The sequence below is a fragment of the Vulpes vulpes genome, chromosome 16 (assembly GCF_048418805.1).
Source record: "Vulpes vulpes isolate BD-2025 chromosome 16, VulVul3, whole genome shotgun sequence".
Lineage (NCBI taxonomy): Eukaryota > Metazoa > Chordata > Mammalia > Carnivora > Canidae > Vulpes > Vulpes vulpes.
Window position 1 is genome coordinate 49,604,503 of NC_132795.1, and position 19,898 is coordinate 49,624,400.

The window sequence follows — 19,898 nt, forward strand, 5'->3', positions numbered from 1 at the left end:
TGTCATAGCAGACATTCGGGATTGTGTCTTCGCGGGCACATTTATCCACTTGTACCTCAGCAGTGATACTCTTTATCCCGACTAATGCTTTCCGCCTTAAACTCTATTTCATCTAATAACGCATAAGAGCCACGCTGCTGCCTAGCTATTATTTCAGTTGATCTGCTGCATTTCTCCCAACCCCTTCCTTCATGCCGTTCTATAATCTTATGTTTTCGGTGAGTGTCTTCTAAGTAGCACACAGCTGGATCCTGTTTGTAAATCCAATCTGGCCTGACAGTTACCTTCTCCAGAACCAAACGCATCCCATCTCATCGGGCCTCTGCTGCTCCTGCTGTGGCCTATTTCCCATCGAACCATCCACCCAAACCACACATCTGTCCATCACTGGCCACTGGGAGTTTCTCTGACCTCCCATCCCCTATTTAGCGACTTCACCCTGTTTCTCCAGGTGTGATATTTTAACTCTCCTTCCTCGAGACTTGTTTGTTTAGTGAACATAAGTGCTGGCTCTTTCACGGGGGCTGGAACGTCCCGGCCACCGCCCACATGCACAGGGCTCCATCCTGGGCCTGGTGTTCACTCTCTCCTGCCCTAACCTCTCTTCCAAATCCGTGCCCTCCCTCAGTGCTGGCCACTGAGTAACTCTCTCATTCTACTTTAACTAACTCCTTCTTCTGCTGTGTCTAATGAATTTTAAATTGCAACGACCATGAGTTCGGTTGCTAGACGTTCTATTGGGCACTATTTAAAAATCTGTGAATTTTTTTTTTCAATCTTTTTCTTCCTGCTAAACCCTTTTTGTATCCTTCATTGTTTGAAACCTCCATGTTTTCTCGGTCCTGCTCGTATCACTGTTGAAGGAGGTCAGGTCCCTGGGGGAGATCCTTCCTCATCAAAGCGCCAGTTGATGTTGACTCCTGGCACACGCTTGCTCTGTCTCGTACTTTCTCTAGCGTCAGCTCATCCTCAGGGGGCTCCACACATGGGCCTGTGTGGGGAGGGCATCTCCCCAAGGCAGCAGTTCTCAGGGGTGGTCAGCCCACTGCTGCCACCAGGACACCCTTTCTGGGGATCCCAGAATTCAAAACCACGTTTCTAATAATAGCAACATAATTTACCTTTGTCACCATACTGACACCCGAGCTGCTGGCACAAAACATGAATAAAGGGCAGACATGCTGGCCGGAGGCGAGGCAGTGCCACCCACGCTTAGTGAAAAAGGTAAATAAAAGGCAATTTTGCTTAAGAACATCCTTGATGAAGTTCCTAATGTTATGATTAATACTGCGTCACACCCCGACCCTCAAACATCTTTTGAATGTTCTGCATGGCAACATGAGAAGAACACAGAGAGCACTTGAGATGTGCACCAGAGAACAGTGATTCTTCCTAAAATAGTCCCTGCTCAACTGTTTGAGCTGTGAGCTGAATCAGATACATTTTTTAAGAAACATCATTTTTACTAGAAAAAATGACTAACGGCAAACTGGTTATTCAAGCTTGGGTCTTTGGCAGACATTTTCTCAAAAATGAACAAAGACTGTCATTTCAAGGAAAACAATTGACACTATGTGTTTCCAATAAGAATATTTGAGCTTTTAAGCCTAAATCTGAATATTGAAGAACTTTTACCCACTCTCTGGGCTAAACAGCTTTTTCTTTCAAGATGATGGTAACACTAGCAGAAGGGATACCAGAGGACGGAGTGTGTCAGCATCCAGAAGACCTGCACACCTGGACTACCCAATATTCCTCAAGTGGCCAGCATTTGACATTAAAGGACCATGGGTGAGCAGAACACCTGCTCAAAGTGCAAGATGGCCCAGTGGATTTCAAGCTCACTGAGTACGAAATGTTGGCTGGCATGGCTGCAGGTGTCACACTGCAGGTGACCTTCCAGGAACCACCACATGGGTAAGCTACATTCTAGATTAACAAGAAAATATCCACAGTCATCGGAGAGCACCATGAAAATTCTCCCTCTCCCAACGGCCTGCCTGTGTGGGGCTGGACTGTTTTCACACACTCCAGTCAGAACCAGCACATCACCACAGACTGAATATAGAAGCACAGGTGAGAATTCGGGTATCTTCTATCAAGTCAGACCTTAAAGAGCCTTACCACAGAGGAACACAGTCAGTGCCTTTCTTCTCACTAAATAGCTATGTTTCAGAAAATATTAATTTATCACCAGATTTATTACTTATAATAGCATACAAAGGGTTCATATCATTGTTATTTTAAGATAAATTACTAAATATATTTAAATTATCTCCGTTTGAGTCTCCAACACAGTAAATACGGGTAGGATTAACCCACATGAGTAAAAGCTCTTTGAGTTCCTCAAGACTTTCTGAGACTATAAAGCAGCCCTGAGACATGAAGTTGGAGAGCCTCGATGAGAGAGCCATTATACTTTTGTTTGAGTAGCACCTGGATTTCCCTATGCAGGACCGGCTTTCCTATTTTTTACCCCTTGATAGGACAGTAAAACCTCAACTGTTATACATTACTATGTCAGCTTATTCCCTTCAAACTTACTAGCGTCCACTAGTGCGGTCATCACTCCTCATTTCTAGAGGACACCCCTCCCCTTGGTAAGCAGTTCAGCTATGCATTTTAGACAATTCTTGCTCACCATCACCCAATGCCTCCAGGCATATGCAGGGAGGGAGCAGCTTCTTCTTTCATCTTCCTGGGACCAGAGTCTCCCACCCCCAGAACCTCCAGAATTCTGCCCTGCACTAGCAGTCCCCTCCCTGCACCCTGAGCTACCAGGATACACATTCTGCAGGGACACCGGTTGGTGACCATGAGCAGCACCTGTACGCAGCAGGTGCTCACCACACTCTGGCCAAATGCAGAACACAGAGTCTTAGCCTGAGGCTCCAAGGTGAGCTGAAAACGTAGTAACCTCTCCAGGAAAATGAGCAGATGTGGTTTTTTGCCCTCTAGAACTTACCCAGCAAAACAGAAGTTATTTCCACTGATTTTAGCTGGACATGATTACAAAGCAGAGTAGAAAACCACAGGCCTTGGGGCTCAAATGTGGGTCCCAACACATGCTCTGACCCCAGGCCAGGGATCCCTCTGTGTGCAGGGTGTGACGTCTGCTCTGCTGTGAAGCTAAGAGCCACTTAGTACATGTTAGCTGTCACTGCCTCCCGATGCCCCACTGTGACTGCCAATGGATCATGGCTGGTGAGGAGAGCCGCTGCACAGACTTGGCCCAGCAACTGACTCTCTGTGGTCTCTCTGGCATGTGGATTTAGCGAAACACAAATAGATAGGCCTGAACTTCCTAAAATGCAGGGAACTGGTGAAGGCCAGGCTGAGAGGCGCCACTTAACAAAGCCAAACATAGTTCTCAGTGGCTTTCAACCAAGGCAGTGATGTGATGAAGTGCTCAGGGAAGATGGCTCTCCTGTCATCAGGAGAGTGGAGAGGACAGGGCGAGTCCAGGAGCAAGACAGTGAGTGTGGCAACAGAAGCTTCCAGCACCGCAGGGCACTGACACCCAGTCCATCTTTCCTCTTGCTTCTATGTCTCTTAAGACCCTCACACTTGTCCAAACAAAGCAGCAGGGGCACCACACACACCACACTGTCCCCCCGAGGAGCTCGCCTCGTCTCAGAGAACGACAGATCTCCCCAAGCCCCAATGATGCTGGTATCTGGCACCCCTCAACCCTGCTCAGGCGAGAGCCGCCTGGCCCCCGACAGCCTGCCCAGGGTGGTGAATATGCACACCAGGAGCACCGCCCTTATCAAAGAGCCATCCCATCAGACAGCAAACCTCAGGTGAAAGATGAAAAGCCAGCGTCACTTCCAGCACAGAGCTGATTTTATTCACAAACAGAAGGGGGATAATCTTGTATTTAAATTGCAGGAATTCCATCACTCATGATCAGAGAAGTGACATTTGAAATTTATAATGTGTCACATTATGATTCAATCCCTTTTCTAAAGAGGGGGAAAAAAGTTTTAAGTTTTGGGAGAAAAATGAAAACATTAATGTGCAGGGGAATGATCAATCGATGCTTGGGCCAAAATCGAGCAGGCTTATTTTTCGTTGTAAGATGCAAACAAGGTTCGTGTTCTTCAGTTACAGAAAGGGTTTCCACTTGTTCTTTCTCACTCCTCAGTTATCAAAAGTAAGGGGAGCCCACACCATTCTCTCCAGCACAATCATTCTGCCTAATTTACTCAAATTACACCTCAGGATCCAGATCTGGAGTCTACACTGTGTAAAAGCCTTCCTTGGACCCCCTCGGCCCCAGCAGCTGAGCTGAGGCCCCTCCAGGCAGCAGGGCCAGAAATAGGACGGTGACAGCAGCTCAGGAAAGCCAGCCTGACGGGAAACACAGGCGACAAGTTCGCCTCAACTTGTCTCTTGAGGCAGAAGTGCCCCCCTCACCTGCAACGAGAGGGGTCCCGGCACAGCCTCCAGCCCGGGGCAGCCACCTTTTGGATGAAGCCAGCTCACGGAGGTCCCTTGGGAAACTCCGTCAACCAAACCCTGCTCCGGCTCTACCCCCATGGCCGCCCCTCTACCAAGTCTCACCGCACTCCCCAATCAAGTTCTCGGGAGCACATGTCTTCTGCCCTCACCAGTTCTACCCTGTGTCCCACCCCAAGCTCCTGAGAGGCACGTGCCCAACACTCTTCTTCCCTGCAGCAGCACGCGGCACCTAAGAAAGGCATGTTGGCACAGAAGGAGCCGAAAAAGGCCCGCAGCCCACTGAAGGGCCTCCGTCTACCTCAGCCACTTGTGCTACAGCAAGAGGCTCCAGTCCTCGTTCCTACTCTGTGTAGGGTTCTTGGCCCAAACTACTTCCATAAAGTCACCCCCGGCGCTGGGAGACCTGCAGCCTTTCTGCAAAAATCTCCACTATCCGTCCCAACTGATACCAAGTGCAGCAGAGCCCCAGCCATGGGGAGCAAGGCCTCCAGCAGCTTGTGTTTCCCTCCAGGCCTGGGCACAGTTACTGGTCAAGCAATTAGACCCCCAGCCTGGGGCCCACAGGGGCTCTGTAGGACCGGCTGCTCATAGGCCCAGGGTGACAGACTAGGAGCTGAGGTCCTATGTCAGAGGCCCCGTAAGGGGTGGGCTGCCCTGAATACAGTTCACCAGGCATGGACAATGGAACGGCTTATCAACAACCCACATTCGGTGCTGGTACCACCTGGCATCACGGTCAGCAGAGCCGGGGAGCTTGGAATGTGTGGGGATCAGACTCTGCAGAGGAGGGGAGAGCCTACTCCCTCAGATTCCTGCTCTGCACCCTGCCCCTAGCACATAGGATTTCTCACACCCGCAACCCCGGGGAGGTGGCACTAGTGCAGGTATAGAAAGGAAGGCTTCAGAAGGCAGCATGCGGCCACAGAGGCAAGCCTGCACGTCGGGCCCAGTGCTCCCCGCAACACTGGCTTCCCATACGGAGCGGCGCCTGCCTGGGGTCCAGGCCGCCAGGGGCTCACCTGAATACCGTCCAGCAGTTTGCTCATGCACCAGTATGTGTCAGCCTCGACGTTGCGCAGCACTTCTGCAGGCACGCGGGAGATGTCGGCAGCGTCCACGTCCTCCTCCTCTGTGTGCCAGGAAGCATGGAAAAGATAGCAAGCGGTTAACCCACAGGAAACACGACGGGGCGGGGGTGGGGGTGGGGGTGGGGCGGGCCAAGACCTGCGCTGCCGGCAAGGTCACGCTGGGACCCATTTTTCTTGCTCTAACTAGATGACTCGTAGGCTTCCACCTCATCACTTAATGGCTCTCAATTTTAATACCTAATTAGTTGCAGATAATTAATATTCTGAGTCCTCTCCAATTAATTAACATAATTAACATATTATGAATTATTGCTTCTCAGGCATTTCACAACCCAATAAGAGAGGGCCGAAAAGACTGTTTATTCCTAACACAGATCTGAAAGTGTTTTCATAAAATTTCATAAATTCTGCTTCTAATAGGGTCACATTTTCATTGGACAATAATTTCTCTAAAAACTTGTTCCCAAGGTTGGCGTTTCCAAAACCCCACTGGGCAAAGACCCGTCCACTGCAGGCGAACACCCAAGAAGCGATAGAACAGGCACCAGTGCTCCGAACAATCTCTTTACTCGAATATAAAAAAACCCACTAAGGGAACAGAACTGAAAAGTTTTAAAATGCAGAACAGACGCTTAATTGAAATGGCTTCTCAGACATTTAAACAAACTAATTTTAGATCCTTACAAAAGCTGCTATCACCCAGCACAACACTCATAAATGTTTTAAAAATTGTGTGTTCCATTTTTTCATTTTATTTACTTTTGTTTTATTTTGCAAACATGCACAGCATCTTTGCAAAGAAAATGTTCTTAAAGAAAAGAAACATTTCTGCCAAGAATATATTTGGAAAGTTTTAAGTGGGTAGAAATGACAATAATTTTAAGAGTAATGATTGCTGACACTTGTTGAGTAGCTATGAGGTGCCAGGTGTTCCTTTCCATTGTTCGAACATCCTCACTCATTAACCTTTGTCACGCGTCTGCGGTCACCACCGAGGCACCCCTTGGAGATGGGGTACAGAGAAACATGACCCCAGGGCAGCCGGTGGTGGTGGATCAGGACAAGACGCGCAGCCCAGAGCCTGTGGCCGGGACTCCCCAGCACAACGGCGCGATGCTCTGGCACCCGCCTCACACCAGAGCTCGTGGCTACAAGAGCCACAGTGAACCACCTACTATTCAGTCTCTGTTCGTGACACAGACCACAAAGGTAACAACAGGCCAGGTTGAGTCAGGCCAAGCCCGGCCAGGCCCTCCAACTGGGTCACGCAGGTCTACAGAGGCAGGCCCGGCCCTGGACATGCATCCAGCCCAGCTGTGTGCAGCTTCGAGGACCTGTCCCAGCCAGCTCTGCTCTCAGGCCTGTCACCGAGCATCCCTGGGGCACCCGGGAGCACACCTGTAGGGATTGTGGCCGGGAAAGTCACTCCATCCCCGCTCATTCCTTCACCCCCCCACATACTCAACAAACACTTCTGTGGTTTGGTTTGGTTTGGGGGTTTATTTTATTGACATGCATTCATATGCCATAAAATTCCCCTTTTTAAAGCACACAATTCAGTGGGTTTTAGTATATTCACAGAATGGGACAGCCATCGCCACCATGTAATTCCAGAACATTCTCAGCACCCCAAGCAAGCACATCAGCAGGCACTCCCATTCCCCAGCCCCTGGCAACCACCCCTCTGTGCTCGGCCTCTGTGGATTTGGCCGTTCTGGACATTCCACATAACGGGATTGCACAGTAGGGCGCCTTCCATGTCTGGCTCCTTTCACTTGGCACCATGCTCCCGGGGTCACCAGGGCACAGCCTGTGCCAGCACTTTGGTCCTTTCCATAGTAGAATAACATTCCAGTGTATGGATGGGCCACACTGGCTATCACATGTCCCCTCTGGGACACTGGGCTGTCCCCTTGCTGGGGCAATGTGACAACACGCAGCAGGTGCTCCCCATGTGGTGGCTCTGTCCCTACACTCCAGGCCCTTGGGCACAGAGATGAGTCAGAGGTGACGCCCTCCAGAAGCTCAGAGCCCCTCCCCTCTGATACAGGACTGGGATGAAGCGTGTCCTCAGGCTGGCCCGGCCGGCTCCGAGCTCCTCCTCTCAGCAGAGCGCACTTGGGACCTGTACCCTGTACCAGCTGCCCTGTGAGCTGTGGGCTCTCCCTCCCACAGCCAGGCATACTCTGCCCCCCAGCCACGGCCCAGCGAGGCTCCTGGCCTCAGAACTCAGCAGTCCCGGGAGGCCCACGTCTGGCCTGAGCATGCCCTCCGATGAAGCTCTACCATGACTCTACCGGAAAATGCTGGCTCTGGAAGTGTCCAGGCAGCCTAGACGGGAGGCATCAGCTCTGCCCATCTACAGAGGAGGAATCGAGATCTCCCAGGGCTCACTAGTGAGCACACAAGGGCCACCCGTCATGATGCCCTCCTGCTGAAGAGCAAGCTGGCGGACACAGGTATAAGCGACCTCCTCTGGCTTCGGCAGACTCGGTTCAACTGCCACCACCCTAGAGCCGGCCTGATGTGATCTTCCACCTTGAGGAACTGCCGCAGCAACAACCATCACAGGACTCCCCTTGAGTTTTCCATGGATGCCTTCTCTTTCCAGGGCCTTCAAAGCACCGAGATATCTCCTCAGCTGTCACAATAGGGCAACAGGGAACCAGCCTCCCCAGGCCTCCAGTGCCACCGCCCCCGCCCCCAGCTCACAGGGGGTCCCCCCCACCCTGCCCAGGGGAGGAGCGTAGGATGCAGGCCTCGGAGATGTTTCTCCGTCGGTTTAGCTGGCTTACTGCCTTATCCCAGGAAAGGTCGGCAACCTCTTTCAGGTGTCACCCCTCACCACAGGCCATTTGTCAATCTTCAATGTCCTGAAAAAAGGGCATTTAAATCAGAGAACCTCTATGCCAATTTGTCTTCAAAAAGGCCGAGAGAATCAGAATGACCCTTAATGTCAGAATGAGATAAATATCCATCTTCTTGGAGAAAACAACTGCCGACACAGGAGAAGGCGTAAAGGGCAGCACAGAACACTCCGGAAGGCCCGCACCTCAAGCACAGGGTCAGAACCAAGAAAAGAACACCCTGAGGCTGGTGCAGCTGGGAGGGGGTCCTCCTAGGGGCTCCCCACAGGAGACAGGGCTCTAGTGGTTCCTGGGGACACAGCCAGGAGCCAACCCAGAGCGACATGAGCATGTTCAGCACAGGTCCTTCAGGTAGATGCTGACTTACTGCACCATCTGCCATGAAACCTGGGAGACTCGACACTGTGGGGTGGGAAGGGGTCCTCAGAGTCAAGACCCCAAAATGGCCAATGGTCATGACAGGTTATAACTCACCAACTCCAAAGGTCCATGCCCCCCCCGCCCCCAGCAGGACATGCTGCCTCCACGACCCTGGGGCAAGGGGAGGGACCAGGTGGGGCAGGAGCCTGAACAGGGAGCTGCCAGGGGAGCCACCAGGGAAGCCTTGGACCTGAGGAGCCCTCATACCAGCAGTCATGGAGCCGGCGCCACGTAGGACTCTGCCCCTAAACATGAGCCACACTAAGTGCCACGGAGACAAAGAACACTGTTCTGGCTGAGAACATGAATGAGAGGAAACCACAGCAGGGGAAGGATTCCAGGCAAACCCAGGGTGCAAAAGAAAGAAACACAATTCAAACAGGAAAATGGTAAATTCCCAGGGAAAAAGAAAACAGGAAGAACAAGCCTATCAATGACAGAGGTGGGGCCACGGCTGGAGCAGGGGCCCCTGGGTCCTGGTCCCTCTGGGCCACAGGATCTGGGCTTGGCTTAAACTGACCCACGCCGCACAGATGCTGCACCAGCCGCTCAAGGAAGTGGGCGCCACACAGGGCCCCCCCTGGACTGTGGCCCTGGAGGCCCCATACATGGCCTTCTCCCAGCCAGGCAGGACGGACAGGCCCTGGAAGCCAGCACAGGGAAGGTACATGGACCCTGGAAGGTGGCATTTATACCAAACACAGGATTATAAATGATGGAACTTAAGCTGACCTGTTTCATCTGAAACTGGACTGGACTCCATGTCCCACTCTACCCTGTAAGCACAAACACCGGCACTGCACCTGCACTCCGGTCAGAGAGCTGCACCCAGGACCTCCTCCCCACACTGCCCACGCCGCCACCCTTCAGGGCTCAGGGAGACAGGGAGACCGACACATGCACAGGCTAAGCCCAGTGGCACCTGGGGAGGCAGACAAGACACTGCTCTGCCCAGGACACACAGCCCACCGCTCAGGCAGGCCACAATGGCACATGAAGTCACAAGGTGTAAAAACAGACATTTAATTTACAAAATATGTCACTTGCCTTCTCAAATCATAAAAAGGCTTTAGGAGATGATTTAAATAAATTCTTTGAAAATGCTACCCTGCCATATTGTTTAAAAAGAAAACTAATCCCATCTTTATCAACGACACCTTTTATATCAGAGACTCCAGCCCTCGCAGCCTGTGTGTACAAGCACGCAGAGAACAGTGCTCAGAAAGATGCCAGAAGCAGGGCCGTGGGGCCCCTGGGAAAGAGCGGGGTGGGGGGAGTGGTAAATACCACCCTTTACTTCCTGCAGAAGGGTAGAGAGTAAAAAGAGAATGCAAATTTTCACAATTTTAACACTTAGGACTTTTGCAATAGGGAAAAACACACTGTTTAAGCTGCTGACATAGTTTCACTAAGGTCTACTTTTCCACAGAAAACCTCAGAGAAAAAGTTCCTGAGGGTGGTGGGTGTACCGCCCTTTTCGCTGCTCTCAGAAGCTTGCGGGGGCTCTTGGGGGTCGGAACAATTAGGGTAGGGGGCCCGCTGGCATTCGGTGGTGGGGCCAGCACTCCCCACCCTACAGCATGAACAGCACTGCACAATCAGCACATCCAGAGTGAGTCGTGACTAGTCCACCCACGGGGTAGGTGGATGGGTGGGTGGATCAGGGCTTAGCAGAAGGACAGGTAAATATAAGAAACTAATACAACAATGGAGGACATTCGGCCTGGTAAGGAAGGAACCACACAGGGTCAGTGGGGAAGGAAGAGGCAGGCTGATGGGCTCAAAGCCCGTGTGGCGACGAGGCTGCTCACCGGACAGCAGGGGCACTTGCCACTACCAATGGACAGCGCGCATCTTCCGAGTCTGCAGAGCACGTCCCCGTGCGCCACGGCCCACTGCATCCAAAGCAGCCCACGGAGGTAAGCACGACCAGCTGATGAGCAAGGGGCCTGCAGGAGGGTAGCGTGCCAGGAAGCAGCCAAGCCCGGCGGCGAGCGAAGTCCAGCTGACAACGGTCAGCCTCTCGGTCCCGCTGAGCCAGAGCAGCATAGAGTCCTCCGGCTCAGCAGGGACAGAAGGGAGAGCTGCTACAAGGCTAGAACAGAACCGCCTCAGGAGTGAAACAACACTCCCTCGGTCATAAAACACATCGTGGGCAAAAGAGCCTGTCAGCACCACAAGCTCTCTGGAGCTCTGGGTCTCCTGGGGGCTCACTCCTTGGGGGGCGGGGGGGGGGGCGGGGCTCCCCTCCAGGACGACACCTGCCGGCCTCCACGAAACGGCTGCACAGGCCCCGAAAGCGGCCAGGCCAGCACAGGCCAGGATCCTGTAAGGAGCAGCGTGTACTAGAAAGTAAAAAGGCCTGCCACGTGGCCAGGCTCTCCCTCGCAGGAAACCAAATGGGGCGTCTTAGCAATCAGAAAGGGAGAACCACCTCAAATTTCAACACAGCCTCTGCCATGGGATCACCACTAAGTGCAGATGCCAGCCTCACCAAGCACAGCGCAGGTTAGGGAGGGGAGCACGCCAGGGCTGCTACAACTGCGTTAATCACCCGCATCGCACAAACCCTGCAATAAACCTCTTCACGTAATTAGGAGCTTAACTGGTAATCAAAAATATTCTCTTCTTCATAAGCTAGCTGGAATCACTCCATGGTCTAATCTTATGCTTTACCCAACTTGGGAGTTTTAAATTTGAAACCCTGACACTTCGGTGATGGAGGTTTTAGCACTTAATTACATAGATTTGGGTTCCAAGGCAGAGGGAAAAGTCCTGCTTTGGTAAGAGAGGTGCTGCCACCCAAGACCATAAATTCACAAAACTCCATGGCTCAGCAAGAACAGCTAAGGTTATGATCAAGTTGGTTTAGTGTACAAATGTTTAATGTTAATATAAACAATGTCCAACTCAAGGTTACAAACTAAACCACCGTCAGAGTTCCCAATTCTGTTACGTGGCTGCAAACCAATAGCACACCGACACGGACAAACGGTCAGTGGACGATGGGACACCGGCAGACAATGGTCACAAATCAAGGGCAAACCAAGGACGATGCACTTGCTACAGGCCAGGCAAGATGGCACAATGTGGCCACATCCAACTATCCGTCTCCTGGCCCGCAGCGGGCCACAAACAACAAGAACCAACCTCCTGTCACAAGCAGCACCACTCTGCTCCTCGTCCACCTCCACCCCAAGCGCACCCCCAATAAGGGGTCCCCAGCCTTGTGCAAACTGCAGGCCGGGGCCGGCACTGGGTGGCGTGGCTGTTCCTCTCTGGAGGAGCTCCCTGCTACCTGACGCCACACCGAAGAGAGCTCCCAGCAGCCCCTGGGGAGCGACAACAGCGGTGTGGGACTGAGGGAGAGGGGGGAGGGAAAGTCTATTTCCTTAATGATCCTTGTTTCTATAATGTCATTTTTGTAAAAGAAAGAATCTTAATTTCACAACATTCTTTTGGCTTGACTGAATCTTTGATTTTGTAATAATGCTTGTGAGTAGGAGTTTTTGTTAATAGAAATGCTATTGGTTGAAATACTGATGGATTCTATTAACGTGTACTCTCATATGCAAGAAACCGGCTGCGGGGAAGGCAGAGATGGAGCAGCCACCATGAAGCCAAGAGAAGAGGCCGCACTGCACACGTTCATTCACCTTCTGACCTGGCTCACTCACTCCCCGTTGGCTGGCTGCCTTACTCATAGCACTTGTTGACCAGACTTATTTACAGAAAGACATACATAAAGAGCTGACCACATGGCAAGTGAGTGGTGTGACAAGGGATGGGGGGAGGCATGGCAGGTTCGGAGGAGCCGAGTCCTCGCCCCTGGAGAGGGTGGCCTTGGGAGGCCTGGGGGCTAAGCCTTGGAAGACGGCGAAGCAAGCACAGAGAAGGGAGGGGGGAGGCTGCAAAACCAGGAGCCAGGAAGCCTGCGGGTCATCCGCATAACCTAGGCAGGGGACAGCTCTTCAGGATCATGGTACCGCAGCCCCGGGCATAGGCTCCAGAGCTGGACTTCCTTCTGGAGGGAAGGGGGAGCCCCTGGAGATGTGTGTGCATCAGGGTAACTCCTCACACTGGTGTTTGCCAGCAGGGGTACAAGCAGGGAAGGGATCCCATCTGGAGACAGTGCCAGGAAAGGAAAGGAGGCCAGAGGCGGTGGAGATGTTCCCAAGCAGAGCCCACAAACCCCCAGCACCAGCGAGGCCCAAGGGAGAGTCCGAGCCCGCCACGGACGCCCCTCCAACGAGGAAAGCCGGACAAAGCACACACAGGGCCACACCGTGAAATGCCAGGCACTGGGCCACTCCCTGCAGGGGACAGGAGGTGGCGCACAAGCATGTATGGCACTGCCCACTCGCAGCATCTCCTGCACGACAGGGTCGGCGCTGCCTCCCTCCCTATCTGCGTACTGTCTTCATGTCTGTATATCCCTGTGCGACCCAGGAAGAGCTCCTGGAGAGCAGGACCGCACCCACCACACTATCCACATCCCCGCATGTCTGCGAGGGCCCAGCACACAGCAGGGACTCAGCGAACACGTGCCCAGGAGTGCGTGAACTATCAGCAAGAGTTCACAGTCAAGGAAGGTGAAACAATTATGTAAACAGTTCCAACGAGAATACGGTGAACATTATGCCAAGATGATCTGTGAAGAATGGAAAGACTTTAATCCTAATCTCTCCAGTTAAGAGAAACAGCCAAATTATTGCTAAACGTTAAGACAAAAAATCAAGGGATCCCTGGGTGGCGCAGCGGTTTGGCGCCTGCCTTTGGCCCAGGGCGCGATCCTGGAGACCCGGAATCGAATCCCACATCAGGCTCCCGGTGCATGGAGCCTGCTTCTCCCTCCGCCTGTGTCTCTGCCTCTCTCTCTCTCTGTGACTATCATAAATAAATAAAAAAAATTAAAAAAATAAAAATAAAAAAAAAAGGACAATAAATCAAGTCTACCTTGCTTCTACTGATGACGATGCAAACAATGCTTAAATCAACAAGAGCGGGCAGCCCAGGTGGCTCAGCAGTTTAGTGCCGCCTTCAGTCCAGGGCCTGATCCTGGAGACCCCGGATCGAGTCCCACGTCGAGCTCCCTGCATGGAGCCTGCTTCTCCCTCTGCCTGCATCTCTGCCTCTGTGTGTGTGTGTGTGTGTGTGTGATGAGTAAATAAATAAAATCTATAAATAAATAAACAAACAAACAAACAAGAGCTCATCCAAACTGAAGGAAGCGGTCTTGCAAACAGCATCAGACACGACCAACAGGCTCTGCACCCCGTCCTTCCAAAGCCCAGAGTTCTCTAAAGAGACAAAAGTCTTTTCCAAAGTGAGACACCCCCTCACCCCCCGAAAAGCTCTGACAGCTGCGGAGCTTGCCTCTGAGAGAGACAGACGCCTTGTCTCAGGACCAGAGGGCGCAGAGGCGAGCCCAACGCCACTCACCAGCGTCCCCAGGAGCTCTCTGTCACTCTGCGGGCCCTCACGAGGCACACACGCACTGGAGCCTGTGGTGGCCACTGGAGATACAGTGGCACTGGGACCCTGTTGTCAGGGCACAGGACGAGAGCCTCCCTTCTGTAGGCACTGCACTGAAAGGTGCAGGCCGCTCGTTATTTGTTCCCGAGGCACGAGTACAAGACATGCGTCTACGACCTTGCTTCTGAGCTGTGTTGCCAGGCAGGAGAGTCTGCAGAGGCCCTGGTCCTCCAGAAGGCAGGCGGCAGGCACTCATACTAAGTAAGCCTGAGTGAGTCATGATCATCTGAACGTGCAAACTGATCATAAATCAATCCATTAAACTGATTTACTCCCTTTACCTAATTAAGTCAAAAATAATTCCTCGAAGAATGAATGGGTCTTTAAATCAATCAGCAAAACGCTTCCTCACTCAAACCATTAATAATGCAGCCAAATGGAAAGAAAGATTGACCAATACAAGACAGCGTGTTCCTGAAACCTTGGTGCACAACCTCGAGCAGGGGGTTGCGGGGTGCATGTGGAGTGCTCCCCGTGCAGAAATGCCACCCAATCGTGTCAGCAGACATTCCACCTGGGGCAATGACGACAGCCTGACCGCAGTACAACCCCAGGGACGCTGGACTCTGCTGGTGTGCGCAGGTCACAAAGTGCCCCACCACCACCACCAGGAGAAAACCCAGCATGGAAGGAAAAGCTGGTCCACATCACCACACACAAATCTCTAATGGTTTTAAGTGAAAAAAATTAGAAAGTAAAACAGATTGCAAACAGTAAAACATTTGCAACATGTTACAGGCCAAGGATTAATATCAAAAACTCTACAAAGAAAATATATGCAATGAGAAAAATACATCAGTAAGCCCATGGAAAATACCTGAAAAAAAGTTATTTATAAAAGAAAGTTCAAAACAGAGAATAGTCAACAAAAGCACCAGTTATAAACAAATACAAACACATACAATGAGGCACACCAGTTCACCTACAAAACTGGTCAACTGTCAGAGTTTAAAATACCCCAAAACACAGAAGCTCGGCTAAGGACAGGATACATAGGTTTGAAAAACAGCCTGATGGAAGATGCCAGAGCCCTTTAGAAGCCACAGAGCTCTGCTGAGCCCAGATGGTATGTCAGGCGTGTAATGGGGACTTGTGGGACCCCAGAAGAATATGGCCTGGTCCTCACACGGCTCATGTTCTGGCCTGGAGCTGGGCCTCAGGGCGACTCCCATGCCAAATGAGAACCTGTGGGAGGCCCCTGCACCCCACCAGTTGGACAGTGAAATGGGAGGTTGTATGCCTAAGATGCCATCACACTTTGCTAGTAATAACTCAGCAAAAAAGCCAAGAAATTCATTTATAGGAAGTCATACTGCAAGTTCGTTTATTGCTGAGATGATGTAGGATCTTCAAGTACTGGTTAATTGGAAGACTTTGCTGCTTTAACGGATGCACAACCCAGCTTTCACGGACAGCTCCGACAAGGTAATTCCGGCTGGGACCATTTACAGAAGACTAAGCTGCTTTCACTGTCCGTTCCTGGTCCTCAATAAATCACGCAGACACATCAACTCCCAAATTCTGCTCAGATATTCCTGCTACCTCACACCCTGGTTGGGATTCCTGTGATCCAGCTCACAGCTAGACGAGGGCGTGGCATTCCCTGGTGCCCCGCTTCTGGGTGTCACGCACAAAGACTAAAATGAGGTTTACGGTCATTGCCTCTGCGCGGATTCCAACACGTCCCTGTGAAAGGCCGTCTGTGGTCACTCCCCAGGCAGGGCCTTGCCAGGAACCAGGCTGGCAAACCAACCCCGCAGCTAGGTTTCAGCAGGCCGGGCCATGGCCTGACAGCCCATCAATCAGGAATTAATACATTTCAGCACACTCTTCCCTCTCTGTTACAGCCAGCAAATGAACCATAAACAGGGCCTAAAAAACTGCTTATGCTATAACTATCCCAACTGGATGGAACATAATCCCAGGCAGGGTATGCGGCAACCACAAGCAGAACCCAGATGCGTGGTCTGGACCCTGCCACAAGGTCAAAGTAAAACGGGACTGCTCTCTTTCCTTTTCTGAAACACACTCCTGCTCAAAATAACTGAATTGGCTGTGTGGCTCTTTGATTTGTCAATAAAAAGAAATCTGTTCCCCAGAAAAGAACACACGGGGGCCCTTCCCTTCCCACTGGTCAGGCATCCCGGCTCCCGGCTGCTACAAATGCCACAGGTCACCTGGAGTTAGGAGGCCAGTGCAGCCGCCACATGCCGAGAAGCTACTCAAAAGGCAGGACTGTGGAAAATTCCAATAAATAAACCTCTAACAAAGCGACAGACATCTGATTTGCAAACAGCGCTGTCCACTCCCCATCCCTGTCCTAGAAGCCTTCAGATAAAGAATGCGGGTCGCAGGCTGCCCAGCCTTCCTGCACAGGTGGCAACAAACCAGGGCTCCAACCCACAGCTCAGCCAACTACTCTGCACCTGCCAGAAAATCGACAGCTGACAGCCAGGAGGGGGCGGGCGCCCCTCCCCACATGACAGCAACCATCGCCCACACTCCAGGCCCAAAGCTCTGGCATCACAATGGGCTCCACGGCCCCTCCTGCTGGACCAGAGCACATTTCATCCGGGGAGGTTTTTACTTCCCAGAACAGTAAGTAGAGAGCGAGCTGGGAACTGGGGAAGGCAGAGGAGAGCAATCAGTGGTCGTTCCATTCAGGCCAACAAACTCGGACAGACACCCGGCCACAAGCACAACAAGTGCGTCCAGGTCTCAGGAACTGCGGGGCTCAGGGCAGGCACAGGATGATGAGGCAACATGTCCCCGAGAAGAGGCACCAGGGCACGTCCGGATCCCACTGGAGTGTGAGGAGCAGGCACTGGCTATTTGAAATCACAGCCACAGAAAATTTGAGGAACTCCATTTTAAATAAGAGGAGAAATCTGCCACATATCTGCCACCTAAAGCACAACCAGGATACCTGAGTATAATTACATTCCAATTTTTCTGCACGTGCTTTTTGCTCAGCTTTTCTAGGAATACAGTTGCATCATAAAGATAACATTTGTATCCTGTTGAAATCTGACATTTATAATGAGATTTTTCTATTTTATAGGCACTACTTGAAGCCATGCTTTAGAATGGTGCAGAAGAGGTTACAACCCAGTTAGCTGGCCACATCCCTACCCTGGGATGCTTACTGAAATCATATAAACACTTCCCATGACAAGGAATGTCCCCATGAGCGTCTTGAACGCATAAGGGATTTGATCCACACTGAGAATCAATTCCTCAAGATTAGCATCTTTTTTATCCTTTTTTTTTTAAAGATTTTATGTATTTATTCATGAGAGACACAGATGGAGAGAGGCAGAGACACAGGCAGAGGGAGAAGCAGGCTCCCTACAGGGAGCCCAATGCAGGACTCGATCCCAGGACCCCAGGGTCACGCCCTGAGCCAAAGGCAGACGACCAGTGAGCCACCCAGGCTCCCAGGATCAGCATCTCAAATGAAATCGGCAGGTAAAGAGTAAGGACATTTTAGGGCTCCTGACAAATACGGGGGAAATATCTTCAAGGAGGGTTCGTGATTTACATTACAGCCACCTCTTCCAGGACCGCCGGCCCGATCACTCTCTCCCCGGGGGCTCTTCTGCTTCTGCCAGCTGGGAAGGTACACACAGTTCAGGAAAATGAGGCTTACCGCGTGTTTCTGTATTTTCTGGTGAAGTGTGACTCTTCCACAACTGTTTCCCCAACTGTCCCTTAAAGCCATCTTCGATTCACTTGGCTCCCAGCAGCAGCCAGGTAGAGTGGGAGGGGGGCAAAGAGGAGGCGGCTCTCCCCGCGTGGAGTGGGCCCTCCCCGGGTCGGGGTTTCAGGCATCCCCGGCACCCGGGATGCGGGAAAGTGCATCCTCAAGAGCAGAACCGCGCCACAGGCCACATAACCCTGGCCCCCACCAGGCCCAGGGGCAGCCTCAGGAACCGGTGGGAAACACGCGAGAGACTCAGCCACCCCCATGACAACAGCCCGGGGTAAGCTGTCATGGTGCACACGCTCACCCCGGCTACCAGCAAACTCTGCAGGGCGCGTACCTGCCCCCCCACCGTCACTGAGGGACATTGGCCCGTCCACAGCCCCCCACACTATCCCGCCCCTCCGTGGGCTGAGCACTGACGGAACCCTGGGCCCCAGCGGCCTGTGGGGCAAATGGTCACTGGCTGAGGGGCTGGGTGGGTAACAGTCTTCCGGTCTCAGCTGTCCACACTACCTGAAGACGTGGCTTCTGGGCTTCTTCTGTCCTGTCCATACCTGGACTACACAATGCCAACCGATGGCGCAGGCCCCAGGTGGTAAACCGCGCGGCAATCTGGTAACTTCTGACGCTGACGTAGGAAATCGCTGCATTTGTGACACGTGGGCATGAGCTCTGCGGCTCAACTCACAATGCCAAGTGCCAGGTCAATGTGCGATGGCACGGAAACGCACTGGGGTCTGCAGGGGAGCGCTCTGGGGCACCACGTGGGAGCCAGAGGACAGTCGGCATCACTCACGCTGCTTGATGTTTTCTGAAGCCCTTACCTGGTTTCCTAAGTGAGACTGCTTTCACGCCCCAGTATAAGTATGTGTCACTCAAGGGCAGCTCAGAGATGACTGAAAAGCTACGTGGATAACAGATGAGCTAACGCTAACTAGTACCGCTTACCATGCAACGAAAGGGTGAGGACCCCCAGCAAAGGCTCAGAGCCTGTATCTGTGGTTAATCATTTTCTTCTCATTTCCCACTGACCTCCTGGGAATCTCCTCGTGCTAGACTAAGTCCCAGGCATGGGTTTCTTGTTGTTTTGAGGAAATGTCTTTTCTCAGGTGGAGAGGATCACATGCTGTTCTCTGCGGAGGGCACAGGGGTGTGCCTGCACCTGCATACTTCAGCTCAGTGGAAGGGTCCTTGAGTAAGTATCACAAAGATGCCAAGAGAAAACAGATCTCTAAATCTGGTCCAACACCGAACCTCACCTAATCTTTGTCATGGCAATATATGCCGCCAACAAGTGGGAAGGCTCTCCTATTAGCTGGGCCAGACTGGTTCAAGGGCAAGTAGCAGCAGAGATCTCTGATCTGCCTTGTGTTCGGTCACCAGCAGCCAGTCGCCACCGTGTGACTTCCCATCCCCAGGCACTAGAGAGAAACTCGGATCTTAGTCTCTGACACCACCTTCCATGGTACCCTGAGAGTAGCTGGTCTGTGTTTGGGCAGAAAAATTCACAAGGAGCCTGTTGACAAAACAGAGGTGTTCAGAAGTACTCTGGGGCAGAGCCAGAGGCGACGTAATGTAAGTTTGCTCAAAGGACCCAGGGGCCAACCGAAAGCAAAAGGCAAACACGGACCACAGGTCAACAGAAGGAAGGAATCTGAAAAAGCCAAGTCTACACTGAGGCTCCAAAGAACATAAAATACAAAATATGCCCAGAAAATAAAATCACCTATAATACAAACCAAAGAACAAATATGCAAGTGAAAGCACACTGACTGGTGCCAGGATGCTCAAAGGGGGGGGAGAGGGGGTGTGGGGGCA

The 19,898-nt window shown here is 52.0% G+C and overlaps 2 protein-coding genes across 5 annotated transcripts in view; one reads left to right on the top strand and one right to left on the bottom strand.

Annotated features, from left to right (window-relative positions):
- TBC1D22A (TBC1 domain family member 22A) overlaps window positions 1-19,898 on the bottom strand; it is a 333,653-nt gene that overhangs the window by 149,410 nt on the left and 164,345 nt on the right. For 3 of the 4 annotated variants that reach the window (XR_011997919.1, XM_072741980.1, XM_072741981.1), the window contains exon 9: window positions 5,484-5,593. The exons of the other annotated variant lie outside the window; for it this stretch is intronic. Coding sequence is in view for 2 of the 3 variants with exons in the window: in XM_072741980.1 (XP_072598081.1) it covers window positions 5,484-5,593 (110 nt within the window). In the remaining variant the exon portion in view is untranslated. The remainder of the gene's footprint in view (window positions 1-5,483; window positions 5,594-19,898) is intronic. 4 annotated transcript variants of the gene reach the window in all.
- The window catches only part of LOC140595990 (uncharacterized protein C2orf74-like), a 41,251-nt gene continuing 27,931 nt past the window's right edge, over window positions 6,579-19,898 (top strand). Inside the window, exon 1 of the mRNA XM_072742810.1 lies at window positions 6,579-6,761. Within this exon, the coding sequence (XP_072598911.1) occupies window positions 6,579-6,761 (183 nt within the window). The remainder of the gene's footprint in view (window positions 6,762-19,898) is intronic.